The sequence below is a fragment of the Nycticebus coucang genome, chromosome 24 (assembly GCF_027406575.1).
Source record: "Nycticebus coucang isolate mNycCou1 chromosome 24, mNycCou1.pri, whole genome shotgun sequence".
Taxonomy (NCBI): Eukaryota; Metazoa; Chordata; class Mammalia; order Primates; family Lorisidae; genus Nycticebus; species Nycticebus coucang.
This window is the reverse complement of record NC_069803.1, coordinates 32,061,382-32,075,827: the sequence shown is the minus strand read 5'-3', so window position 1 is coordinate 32,075,827 and position 14,446 is coordinate 32,061,382. Positions and strand designations below refer to the sequence as shown.

The 14,446-nt window shown below is 43.7% G+C and overlaps 1 protein-coding gene across 8 annotated transcripts in view; it reads left to right on the top strand.

The window, feature by feature from the left end:
• The window catches only part of IDO2 (indoleamine 2,3-dioxygenase 2), a 53,843-nt gene extending 49,248 nt beyond the window's left edge, over positions 1-4,595 (top strand). For 4 of the 8 annotated variants that reach the window (XM_053578648.1, XM_053578645.1, XM_053578646.1 and 1 more), the window contains 3 exons: positions 647-998; positions 1,127-1,263; positions 2,079-3,824. In XM_053578648.1, the coding sequence (XP_053434623.1) occupies positions 647-998; positions 1,127-1,263; positions 2,079-2,368 (779 nt within the window). In that variant the 3' untranslated portion in view covers positions 2,369-3,824. Of the gene's footprint in view, positions 1-646; positions 3,825-4,442 lie in introns of those variants that run through there. The other 4 variants (XM_053578651.1, XM_053578650.1, XM_053578649.1 and 1 more) reach the window with 4 other exon arrangements.
• Positions 4,596-14,446: the final 9,851 nt, after the last annotated feature.

The window sequence follows — 14,446 nt, the reverse complement described above, 5'->3', positions numbered from 1 at the left end:
ATGTATCATGTTAAACACAATGATTTTCCTATAAATACCAATTGATTTGACTTCTAAACAATTAGGCTTCAAGAGGTTCCTCCCCAAACAGCTGGCTGTTCCTTATTTGTTTGGCCTTAGACACCATATAACTTTCACCTTCCCCAACAGTCCCCCCAGGCCAAAACACTTAGGCAACAAAATTCCCGGGAGTCATTAGCTGATCAGCTTAAGAAATAACTAAGAAAATGCTACAAAAGCTATGTTAACTAATGTGATGAAAATGTGTCAAACAATCTATGAACCAAGTGTATGGTGCCCCACGATCATACTAATGTACACAGCTATGGTTTAATAAAAAAAAAAGAAAAAAAAAAAAAAGAATTGTGTCCTGGTGTGTAGCTGGCTGCAAGGTGCTTTGTTTACGTCTGGCCAATAATAAATACTTGTAGTTCCAGCTGAGTTGGCTGAGATGAACGTGCTTCATTTGCTCTTCGCCATCTCCCAGGGACAGTCAGAAATACGCATTTGAGTTTTTGAAATTTGCACGCAGAGGAGCCAGAACAACAGACAAGACACTGGCACGGTTTGCAGGGTGTCTGGAGCAGCGGCGGGCTCTCCCAGGCTTTCCCCGGCACCTGACGTCCCTTTGGGTTGTTCCTTCCAGCTAACTTTCTGTGCGGGATGAGGGACTACATGCCTCCTTCCCATAAGGCCTTCATAGAAGAAATCCGTAGGGCTCCAGCCCTGAGGGAGTTCGTCTTGTCCTCGGGAGGCCGACACCTCCTGGCAGCCTACAACCAGTGTGTGGAGGCCCTGGGAGGTCTGCGGAGCTATCACATCACCATGGTGACCAGATACCTCATCACGGCTGCAGCCAAAGTGAGGAGCCGGAAGCTGAGCCCTCTCCCAGGGCTACCTCAGGCTTTAGAAGAAAGGGGGACGGGTGGAACTGCAGTTCTGAGGTTCCTAAAGAGCGTCAGGGATACAACCTTAGAGGCCATCCTTCAGCCAAGTGGGTAAGAGGCTGCCTCTCCCCAGCAAGGCGGAGCAGCCATGGGAGGGCGGCGGGTGGACGCTGCCATTAGGTTCCCTCCTGGAATCCTCCAAGGAGGACTCAGCCCTGCTCTATGCTTCTCCTGTATAGAATGTCACGTTCTCCTGGTTGTGAGCTGTCGGGTTCACAAAGGAGAGCTGACACGGCCAGACACTCCTGTTTCCTAGCTGATCCCCGCAGAACAGCAGACAGTTTGGATACCTCCTTATTCAGGATCCCACAAAGAAGTGAGTGTTCCCCATTCTTTCTGGCAAGTAATAGAAAACCATTCAGAATTTAAAAAATAAAATAAAATCGCCTGGGGACAGATAACCTTGCTGATTTCTTTAGCAAACAAATTCACTTTATTAAGTTCTTACTGAGCACTGCCTCTGAGATCAGAATCTGGGTTCCTTTGGCCCCAGACCAGCCCTCTTCTTCCTGAAGCTGTTGGGTTTGCTGTAGGAGCTGGGGATGCTCCGGTGGAAGGAAGAAGATGCTGACGATTAAGTCCTGGAAGTCGCCAGTGTGTAAACAAATATCTGATGATGTGGGAATGGATGGGACTATTCCACACGGCACACAGATTCTCAAAGTCTATTGTAATTCCTCTATTTTTAGAAGAATAATTATACTTACTCTAAAAGTCTGCATTTGTAAAACGAATGAACTGCCTCTTTGTAAGTAAATAAGCAACATGGAAATAACGGTAAATCCCTATGCTTTTAGTGTGTAAGTGAATGTAACTACCTTTACTTAATTTTTATCTCAAAGGCTCAATCAATCTGACAGTAGAATGTCAGAAAGCTTTAATCAGACCAAGTTAGAATAAATTCTGTTGACTTGAGGTCCTCCCCTCCTCCCCATGCACACACACCTGTACCCGGAATTGTTTCTAAATCCCCAGCAACGCTCATATGGTGTCATGGCTTCCGGGGGAGCACCTGGTTGTGGGCAGCCTCTGGCCACCCTGACATCTGCTAAGAAGCCGTCCTCCCCACAGGTGCTGGTCAAGTGGAGGACACATGAGTCATCCCGTCTAAAGGCCTTTCGTACCTTTCAGCCCTCAAGTTCCCATCATGCCACTTGGAAAAACATTTGACTGGGTCCTACATCCTCTGGGAGTATTTGGACACGATAAGAGAGCACCTGGCTAGAAGCCACAGCAACCATCTTCACTCTCCAGTGCCACGGGGAAAAGAGAGTTCCAGACCCTGTCAACTCTCCGAGGCCCTTGATGAGAAGACAGGACCCGGAATCTTCCACAGGGAGAGATCCTCCCATCATCTATTCCCCAGGGCTTGGCCTGGTGAAGACAGAGGTGGGCAGGACAGGACCAAAACTTCTTCTTAGAGACACTCCCCCAGGCTCTGTCTCTGTGTCTTCTCTGACTCACAGACAGCGAATCTTTTCCTGTCTGAGTGGCCAAGGGAGACCACTGGGCTCGACGGCGTCTTCTCTGCCCACAGCTGAGGTCAGAGCCTCTGCTCAAAGGCTTAGGCTCCACGAAGCACTTGCTGTCCTTGTGCTGTTTCTTAAAAAGTTTATTTTGAATCCATAAAAGTGAGCAAACATACATATTTTTTGCTTTTAATTTGCTCTGCCCGGACGATCTCTGCCTGGACTGCATGTGGGCTGTGGCCCAAGGATGCTGGCTCAGACGGGAAAGAAGCCACATCATCCTTCTCTGCCATTTGCAGGTGAAAGGGCGTGGCCTTTACAGTGAGACCTGCATTTGAATTCTCACTCTCCCTTTTTTTAACAATGTGGCTTTTGACAAATTTTGGAAAGTCATTAATCCCCAGCTTCCCATCTCTTATAAAAATCTAGATGATCTGAAGGTTCTGGGGGTGCATATGGATAACAGACAGGATTGTGCCTGCAACAGAGGGTAAAAAAAATCACAAAATCATGTTTGGTTGTGAGATGAGGGTCGGAGTACAGATATCAGTTCAAGAGGGAAACTGTGTCCTTCAAACTTTTTGCAGTCACCAAGTCTGCACAGAAACACAATAAACATTTGTCACGTGAGAATGCTGAGAAGGGGACACAGATGGAGGTGTGGGCTTACAGAGCCAGGAAACCTGGGCTTGTCCTCCAGCTTTGTCCCATTTTATACTCACAGACATGTTATTTAATCTTTCAGAGCCACAATTTACTTAATTGTAAACGTAGGAATCGCATAATTACCATGTGGGGCTTAGTGGTGGCTTTCGTTCCTCTGTCCGTGTCCCTGAATGGAAAGGAATCATATGTGGACTCCTAGGAACCAATGTGGAAGTTGGATCTGGCTCTCTACCTCCCCACACTCGATAAGAATATGGGACAAAATGACCCCAAGAATCTGGGTTTTTCTTGAAATCACATAGGCATGTGCGGTAATGACAAGGGCCTTTGAGAACGTGTGAAAGGCTGCCAGGGTCGTTTCAGGTTTTAAATCTTGACCTGCACTAGATGGAGGCCCCTTTGTCTCTCACGGTAACAGGTGTCCCACAGAATCGTCATTGGTTGACTTTCAACAGATCTAAGTCACTCAGACCACAGAGCTTGATGTGGAATTTCCAATAAATATTGAACAAAATGGAAAACTGGACATATTAAATGGGTTAGGAGGAGAAGTACATGAAGTTTCATCTTTCAAAGGCTTCGGAGTATGTTTTATTTGCTGTCATCACATCTCACACAGCAGGGAATAAAAGAAACACAGGCCCTTATGCTCTTCCTACTGAATGACAATGAAGAAATGAACCCAGTTCATGTGTTAGGTGTGATTTCTTGGACGAGGGGCGTCTATCCTCAGCTTTATGGTACGATGGTGGAAGGAAAGCTTCTAGTACAGATGAGAACAAATACAGTTTTCTCAAAATTTCTGGGTTCAAAGGGTACATACTTCAGAAAAAAAAAAAACATAGTGTTTACCTATAACCACCTGCTTACATCCTCCTGTAAACTTTAAATCATCTCTCAATTACTTATAATACCTAATACAGGGGCAGTACCTGTGGCTCAAAGAAGTAGGGTGCCGGCCCCATATGCCGGAGGTGGTGGGTTCAAGCCCAGCCCTGGCCAAAAACTGCAAAAACAAACAAACAAACAAACAAAAAAAAACATCTAATACAATGTATATGCTATGTAAATAGTTGTTGTACTGTATTGCTAAATTTATTTTTTATTTTGGTATTTTTTTTTTTTTTTTTTTGGTTTTTGGCCAGGGCTAGGTTTGAACCCGCCACCTCCTGCATATGGGACCAGCGCCCTACTCCTTGAGCCACAGGCGCCGCCCTGGTATTTTTTTTTTTTTTTTTATTGTGTTTTGTCCCTAAACAGTTGCAATCCATGGTTGATTGAATCTGCAGATGTGGAACTGTAGCTATGGAGGACTCTGTGCATGTGTGTGTATTTGTAATATATATATTTATACACACAGAGACAGACAGATAATGGAGGCTGACAGTTCCAAAATCTGCAGGGAGAGCTGGCAAACTGGAGAGCTGGGGGACCAGACAGCCGCTGCTGCAGCTCCAATCTGAAGTCCACACACCTGCTGTGGACGTCCTTTCTCCTTCCTGGTCAGGGGAGGTCAGTCTGTGCTGTGTTCAGGTGTTCAACTGATCAGAAGAGGCCCGCCTACATTACGGGGCAATCTGCTTTACTCAGAGTCCGTCCGTTTAAATGTTAATCTCATTCAATAAAACCCCCTACATAAATATTCTGAACGACATTTGACCACATATCCATATGCTGTGACCCGGCCAAGATGACATAAAATTGGCCATGACTGGCCTCCTTCAGAAGAGCCAGAATTAAGGTAAGTTACAGAATCTTTCACATACTATCCAGACACTCTCTATTATAGGAGAAGAGTCTTCCTTTTATGCTGATGGAGAAGAGATCAAAAATGCTAAACACAGTAGCTGTCCCTGAGAGATGTGAGGAGGGGACCCAGCAGTAGGTTGGGTGAGAGATTCTGAGAGGAGTGGGGGACACTGGCCTGATGTATTTTGCAACTAAAGACTATGCCTCGAGGTCCACTTGGAACAAAGACATTGTCTCCCTTCATAAGACAAAGACTCGGTGCTCTGAGGTTGGGAACATGGGGTGACTCTTCCCTGGGAAGAGTGACAAGCCTTTGAGCCCTGACCTCTCCAAGCTACGTTCACCTTCTCTTTCTAAAGGTCCCCTCTGCTAAACCACTGTAGGCACGTGGAACACTGCTCCTCTCAACACCGTGCCCAAGAGCACCCAAGATTAGTTTGCTGACTAGTTAAGGAGACGTCAGTAAAAACTCGGGATGATATTAAAGGCAAGCAAACAAAAAACATTAAAGAAATAACAGCTAGCTAACGTGGCTACCAGGTGATGTTTACTGCCTGGTGCCCACGGACCTGATGCTCTCCTGATTCCTGGGGGTAGATTTGGGTGGACGAGACCCCTCAAAATGGTCCACAAGCACCTCTCAGCCATGACAGCGAGGCTCGCCGACTGGGTTCCTCTCTCTTCACCATTTGAAATTCATGTTAGTTGTTTCTTAATCAGGATTAAAATCAAAATGAAACTAATCAAAGAATAAAAAAGAAGGAAGAGAGAAAGAAAGAGAAAAAAGACAAAGAAAGGAAAAGAGGACAGAGGGAGGGAGGTAAGGGGAGATAGAAAGAGAAAGACTAACGAGAGAGAAAGGGGGAAAGGAGATAGAAAAGAAAAGCAATTCTTAAAAACGATGACATCCTGTTCCACTCAAGGTCTGGAATACAAAACTTCCTGTACCTGCAATTATTCCTCCCACCGCAATGGATTTCACCCACCACATTTTGCCTTGCGTTCTCTTGTGCACAGATGTCCTGTTTGCTTTGCTAATGGAAGAAGTACACTTCTTTCCCTCTGTTCGCTTAACAGTAAACTTAATAACGGAGTCAGATATTACTGCTTTCTGAAATGCCTTCTCTCGTCAATTTTTGCAGTTTAGCATCTGCTACCCAGTAACATTAAAAAACTGAGTTCTTGAGTGTAAGCATCATCAAAAATAAATGAATTTTTTTGCAAAGTAATTTCCTTTGTAAACTCACAAATCGATTGGACCACATGCTTCTGTGGCAGCTATACGACTATCAAACCAAATTCTATTATGCATTTGCCTTTAATTTCCCTAAACAGCTTTCTTCCTCCCCCAAGGTACCATTACCTGCAGTCTGTGTTGGAAATCATTTGCAGTAGGTTCTGAGACCCCACTCTGGCCCTTCTCTCCTCAGAAGGCAAGGATTCCTGAGCCACAGCGATTTACCCTTAGGATTGACTGACCTTTGAGAAAAACAACCAGGGACACGGCCATAGCATAAAAAAATTTTATATTTTGATGATTCCTTGATCATCAAAATATAAAACTAAACATCTGTGTGGAATAGGTTATGTTCTGAAATACTTTCTTTTCTGTTTTATAAATGTAACAATCGGATCGTTAACAGTGACAACTATTTGTCATTAACAGCAGGACTTATTAAACAGATAACACTGGATGGTTCTCATTTTAATGATCTAAATTTTTAGAAAGAGTTGAGAAAACACGATTACAATATCCAGAGGATGAAAAACTAAATTCATACTATCTCGATAGAGCAGAACAGTTAATCCATATTCACAGGCAGGCTGTGAATGCTTGTGATTACAGAGCACTCACGCTGCACACTTTAGCTGGATCACTCAGAGTGAAGCGTGATGAGTGAGCCATTACTGAGAACTGCAGGTCACAGTTGCAGCACCTGTGGGGCCGGGGTGGGGACCTGCAACCTCAGGCCCACGGTGCGGCCTTCTGGATCCTTCAGTGCAGTCTATTGACTGAATACCATCTTTTCAGAACACATATTTTTAATACATTTTTATTTATTTATTTATTTTTTGCAGTTTTTTGCCGGGGCTGGGTTTGAACCCGCCACCTCTGGTATATGGGGCAGGCACCCTACTCCTTTGAGCCACAGGCACTGCCCTTTAATACATTTTTTAAAATATCATATTCATTTGACAGCAAAAACAGCATTACTCTTAGCCTCTATTTTGGGGGCTTCCATATAGACTTTGCTTTTTTCCTTTAGTTTTTTATGCAAGACCAGTAAGCAGAGCTTTTAGCATCTTGAAGAAGTGTTTCCCAGGATGGGGGACTGTCTGTGCTAAACCAGGGCAGACAGAAGCAGAATGGCTAACCTCCCTTCCCAAAGCCTCCACCACCAGCACCTGCTGGGCAATGCTCAGCATACCTGGAACCCAGGACCGTCAACACAAATGGTGCTAAGACTGAGTCTGAGCCTGCACAATCCTCTCAACCATGTCATTACATCCAGTTCACTGAGTGTGAGGGAAGGAAGGAGTAGGCTCCCTGCAGATGGGTAGCTGGATCTTAGCCAAATGGACTGGGATGTCTGTACGCAGCACACGGGTTCCCTGGATGTACACAGTGGGGCAGGGCTGTCTGCACGCAGCACACGGGTCCCTGGATGTACACAGTGGGGCAGGGCTGTCTGCACGGAGCACACGGGTCCCTGGAAATACACAGTGGGGCAGGGCTGTCTGCACGGAGCACACGGGTCCCTGGAAGTACACAGTGGGGCAGGGCTGGGAAGAGCAAAGCGGACATGAGACCTACCATCTTCCTGTCCCCATGTTTGACTTAGAATTCTGAGAAGTCTTACAATTTCAATTTGCATATGAGCTTCCAAGCCCTTATGAAGGTAAGAATGTCTTTGATTGAATAATCTTCAGTATCGATTTACAGTTCTTAGTACGTGTATAAATGGTATGCTAGTGTCCCCTTGCGCTCTGACCCCGGGCCCTGCAAACCTCAGTCTCACCGGGAAGGTTTAGTCACCGCTTGTAGTTCTGACCATTCGCCACCAGAGGGAACTAGCGACCAGCTAAGCCAACACCAGCCCCGCAGGGCGTGGATTCCAAGCTGATGCCACAGGCCTTTTTTTTTTAGAAGTAGCGTTATGGAATTTCTTTTTTACGTGATGAAATCGTTTTAAGATTGATTGTGGTGACAGTTTCACAAAAATGCAAACATACGAACAGTAATTCAATTTGTTTTAAATGTGTGAATTGCACATGCATGAATCATGTATCTCTATAGAGCTGTTTAAAATATACGTGATGTGTATTTAAAAAAAATAAAATATACGTGATGTATCTCCTCCTCCCATAGTAGGGTCAGGAAGACCTTGAGAAGTTATCTCACCCAAGGTCAATCCAGATGGCTCTCCCTCTAGATCCAAAAGCAAATGGTATCTTATTCATTAATAAAAGTTCATAGAATATTCTAAGTGATAGAGCTGTGGATTATTTGACTTCTTTTATGTTTTTCATTAGTAAAAATGAAAACATTGACTTTTTTTTTTTTTTAAGTTGGAAAGGAAGGCGCCATCCTACCTTGTTGATCGGTGTTATCTGTGAATCTCTGCTGTTAGAGAAGCTGAAATGAAGCCAAATTTTGAAAAGATTAGTAACTAAGCACTAAGCATCGAAGTGAAAGATCACAAAAAATAGACAGGAAAAGCCAAATCACTGCACTGGGATGTGGAAGAGATTAGCTGGGGTTTTCATCTAAAAGACAAGACACAGCATCACTGAAATTAAATCTCTGTCTCCCATCCCTCAACCCACCCTAACTGGGCTGACTTCAGGCACAGGTGTTTCTGGGGAATTCTAGCCATGGAGACTGGAGATGCCCTCAGCAAATCCAAACAGTCAGTGGCACTCACTGAAATGACATTCAGACTCTGAGGGAAAATGGGGAGGGGGTCAGGCACTAGCCGGGCCAAGGCGGTGGGAGATCTATCTGCTTGTTACCACCACATCCAGCCTGCCTTTAAAATACAAAAGCAGCATAAGATAAATCAGACTTCCAGAGTGTTTATTTATCATCTCTCATGTTCATTCATATCCAATGATTAATAAGGGGACTGACCACAGAATAAAAAATTCTTATATGGAACTAACCCAACAAACTTAGATATTGCTTACTCCGTTCTACCACACAATAAGCATAAATTTTTTAAAAATTATTTTGTATTAAATCATAACTTCGTGCATGTATGGGGTTCAGGGTAGTGCTTCGATATACAATGTGAAATGCTTACATTGAACTAACACATTCATCTCAATTATACTCATTTCTTAATAGTTTTGAAATAGTTTCATTTCTTAATAGTTACCATTGCATCAAGCAAATTAGGTGAGGTCCCCCAAATACCCTCTCCCCTCCCCTCTCTCTCCTCTTTCCTTCTACTTTCTGCACTATAGTTTTTGCCATTCGTATGAGTATATAGGTGGTTATATACTGATTTCATAGTAGTATTGAGTACATTGGATAGTTTTTTTCCCATTCTTGAGATACTTTACTAAGAAGAATATATTCCAGCTCCATCCATGTAAACATAAAAGATGTGAAGTCTCTATCTTTTTTATGGTTGCATAGTATTCCACGATGTACACATACCACAATTTGTTAGTCCATTCATGGGTCGATGGGCACTTGGGCTGTTTCCATGTCTTGGCAATTATGAATTGGGCTGCAATAAACATTCTGGGGGTTGCAGTACAGGGGATTGCCCGCACAGATCGGCTCGCAGCACTTCCTTTCTGTCTCTGTCACTTGCCTGGGTACAAATTTCAGTTCCTCCACTGGACACACTTGTAACATCTCTGTGTGTCAATTTTAGGCCAGTAACAATGGGGTATGAATGTGAATTGATGTAGGGAAAGCATTTAGATCAGGGTTAGAGAGCAAGCATCATGTGACAGGTTGCTGTTACTGGCATTCCTTTTATTAATTGCTAGAAATTGTTAAACATGCAGGGTGGGAGGAAAGCTTCCTCTCTCAGACCCAAGGCACACAGTTACTGAAGAGTTCAGATCATTCTGTTCTCTCAGACTTCACCCACGAGTGAAGTTTGTGATCTAAGAACCAATGGTACATTTGCAGAGAGAGAGAGACCTTTGGAAAAATAAAGAAACTTCTATGGTATTTCCTTCTCATCTTTCTAGGGGAGCATTTTTCTAACACAGTTTACTTACTGTCATTTTCACTATAGAAAAATTTCTCTAATCCCACTCCTAAATTCCAAACGTTATAAAATATCTACTTTTAAACTATAACAAAAATCATGTCAGTTTTGTTGGGGGACGTTCCAACATTCTTTGAGAGAAATGCAGACAGCAAGGAATTGGGAAATATCAGAAGTGGGAGCTTTAGAGCTGAGACTCCGAAGAATACTGGCAGGGAGGAGCTAGTTTTCTGCCTCACGGGACTGGCTGTAAAAGGATGGGAAGTTTGGTTTTCACGTTTCTGGTGTCTTTTGTACCACCAAACCACAGCCTGATGACATGCCTTTTAGCACAATGCTCTATTTTATATAAGCAAAATGATACCAATGGTAGATGTTTAATGTTTTAAAACAGGGGTCCTCAAATTGTGGCCCGCCAAGGACATGTATTGGCCCGCCGGGTGTTTTTGCCACAGCTGCCTGTCCTGCGTAGTCGCTGACTTGTCCCGCCTGGGCCACAGGGCGCATGTGTGGAGTGTGCACCAACTCTCCGACTCCGTTCCTTCTCTCTGTCTCTCCGCCCCTCCTTCTCTCTGTCTTTCGACTCCTCATCTCAATCTCTGGTGTAATCGGAGGAGTCACCAGGTTGCCTGTGCAGAGCCTGCTGCTGCCTAAGGACTGAGGTAAGAACAAGTTAGGATTTTTTTTTTTGAAGTTAGGAGGTCTTTTTTTTTTTTTTAATTTTGCAGTTAGTAGGGCCTTTTGTTTTTTTTTGCAGTTAAAGGGTCCTTTTGTTTCGGAAGTTAGGAGGTCTTTTTTTTTTGCAGATGGGGGCGCCTTTTTTTGAAGTTGAAGAGCCTTTGTTTGAAGTTGGGAAAGTTTTTTTTTTAAGTTGGTTAGTTGGTTGGGGTTAGTTTCTAGGGGGGTTGCATCACATTGATAACACTAGTCAGCGCTCAGTGTTAATGCAAATTGTTAGTGCTCAGTATTAATGCAAATTGTCAGCAGTCAGTGTTATCACAAATGGTCAGTGGTCAGTGTTAATGCAAATGGTCAGTGCTCAGTGTTATCGTATAGAGGCCCCAAACTGGTAATCTGCCTAGGGCCCCATGGGAACTTAATCTGGCTCTGCAGACAGCTGAGGAGTAGGAAACCCAATTTAATTGCCAGTAAGTGCATTTATATTCTGATTGCTATTCAGTTGTGTATGATGTTGTATGTTGTGTGCTGTGTAAGTCCCGGTTCACACTGTTGCGATCTCTGAGCAGTGCGAGTTCAGCCATATGCTTGTACAGCGGAACTCGCATTAGATTCGGAAGAAAAAAGGCATATATGCCTTCTTTTTTCCTGCAGTGGAATATGATCACATGGGTCTTCTCACCCAGGCGATCAGATTCCTGTGCGAGTTCACAGATCACAGTGTGGTTCACACAGGGTAATGTGAACTGGAAAGGTGGTGGAGGAACCAGCTCTGTAATCGTGCCTGTTCCCGCACCACACCAGTGTGAGCCTGAGGTCGAAGCGGAGTTCCACCATATGGGCACTGGCGAGGCTGAAATGATGTGGGTTGGGGGCTGCATTGATGGACACTGATCAAACTGCATTGATGAGCCTGATCAGACTGCATTGACGGGCACTGACCAGACTGCATTGATGGACACTGATCAGACTGCATTGATGGGCACTGATCAGACAGCATTGATGACACTGATCAGACTGCATTGATTACACTGATCAGACTGCATTGATGGGCACTGATCAGACTGCATTGATGGACACTGATCAGACTGCATTGATGACACTGATCAGACTGCATTGATGAACACTGATCAGACTGCACTGATGGACACTGATCAGACTGCATTGATGGGCACTGATCAGACTGCATTGATGACACTGATCAGACTGCATTGATGGGCACTGATCAGACTGCATTGATGATACTGATCAGACTGCATTGATGGACACTGATCAGACTGCATTGATGACACTGATCAGACTGCATTGATGGGCACTGATCAGACTGCATTGATGGACACTGATCAGACTGCACTGATGGACACTGGTCAGACTGCACTGATGGACACTGATCAGACTGCATTGATGACACTGATCAGACTGCATTGATGATACTGATCAGACTGCATTGATGGACACTGATTAGACTGCATTGATGGGCACTGATCAGACTGCATTGATGGGCACTGATCAGACTGCATTGATGGGCAGTGCAGTCTATATGTCTCTGTGTGGGCAAAGTTATTGCTGGTATATTGTTTTTGGAGCGCTGTATATATATATTGGTATTTTACCAATAGCAATTTGGAATCCCTAAGAAACAATGATATCAAGAAAGAGAAAAATTGACTCGAAGTGTAGGATATTCAAACAACAGTGGACTTATGATTACTTTTTCATGCAGCACAAGGAAAGAGCTGTGTGTTTGATATGCCAGAATATAGCATCTGTGTTCAAAGAATACAATTTATGTCGACATTATCAAACTCAACATAAATATAAATACGATAGTTTGGTCGGAGAAGTGAGAAAAGATAAAATATTAAAACTGAAATATACATTGACAACTTAGCAAAATACTTTTGTGAAGCAGAAACAGCTAAATACTTCATCACTGTGAGCAAGTGTTCAAGTTGCCAAGCTAATGGTGTGCACTGGCAGACCATTCGTGGAGGGAGAATTTGTTAAAGAATGCCTTCTTTCTGTTGCCAAAGAGATGTGTCCAGAGAAGGCCGATTTATTTAGTACAGTGAGTCTTTCAGGACCTACAATTACACGAAGGATTGAAGAAATGGGAGACAATTTGCTTCAGCATTTGCAAAACTCCGCAAAAAACCTTTCCTATTTTTCCTTGGCACTTGACGAAAGTAATGATGTTTGTGATTCTGCACAACTTCTAATTTTTATTCATGGTACGAATGACTATTAAGAAGTCACAGAAGAGCTTGCTGCACTGCAAAGCATCAAAGGAACAACTACAGGAGAGGGTATTTATGAGAAGGTTTGCCAAACTATGAACAGTTTCGAGCTGGACTGGGCAAAACTAGCCAGTGTGACAACTGATGGTGCTCCTAGCATGGTGGGGTCTAAGAAAGGAGTAACTGCTCGCATTAACCAAGAGATGGACAAACATAACCATTCTCATCCAATAGCCATACGCTGCCTCATCCACCAACAAGCGCTGTGTAGTAAATCACTGAAGTGGGACTCTGTTATGAAAACTGTGGTATCTTGTGTTAACTTCATTAGAGGTAATGCACTAAACCACAGACAATTTTAGGAATTTCTGTCTGAGCTAAATGTTGCCTGTGAAGATGTTCTGTACCACACAGAAGTCCATTGGCTGAGTTGAGGGAGAATTTTGAAACATTTCTATGACCTACTTCCACAGATTACAGCTTTTCTGCTTTCAAAAAACAAGTACCAGAGCTCAATGATGCAGAATGGAAATGGCACCTTGCCTTTCTGACAGATATAACAGAGCTACTCAACAGTTTCAATGTGCAACTTCAAGAAAAAGGGGAAGCTCATCTGTGATATGCAATCACATGTGAAAGCATTTGAAGTAAAATTAGGCCTCCTCATCAAACAAGTGAAAGAGGAAAATTTCTTTTCTGTTTTTCTTTTTTTTTGGAGAGACAGAGTCTCACTTTATGGCCCTTGGTAGAGTGCCGTGGCATCACACAGCTCACAGCAACCTCCAACTCCTGGGCTTAAGCGATTCTCTTGCCTCAGCCTCCTGAGTAGCTGGGACTACAGGCGCCTACCACAATGCCCAGCTATTTTTTGGTTGCAGTTCAGCTGGGGCCGGGTTTGAACCCGCCACCCTCAGTATATGGGGCCGGCGCCTTACCGACTGAGCCACAGGCGCCGCCCCAAAGAGGAAAATTTCTGCCATCTCCCCACAGCTCAAAATCTGTTAGCAGAAAATCCATTGGTTGCATTCCCAAATAAAACATGTGTGGATTCACTGGAAAAGTTGCAAAAGGAGTTCCAATTTAGATCTAAAGAGCTTCATCTCCATGAACAGGACATACAGCTTTTCTGTAACCCATTTTCTATTGACTTTGAAAACATGGATACGATTTACCAAATGGAACGGGCTGAACTGCAGAATTGTGACTCTCTGAAAGATGCATTCAAGTCAAGGAGCCTTCCTAATTTCTATGCATCTCTCCCCTCTGAGACATATTCTAATCTCAACCATGCACTCAAAATGGCAACCATCTTTGGTAGCACTTATGTCCGTGAACAAACATTTTCCAGAATGAAACATCTAAAATCTCCAACCAGATCTAGACTAACTGATGCACACTGGCATCACTTGTTATGACTAGCAGTGACAAATATGGAACTGAACATTGACCATCTCATTAGCCAAAAGCAG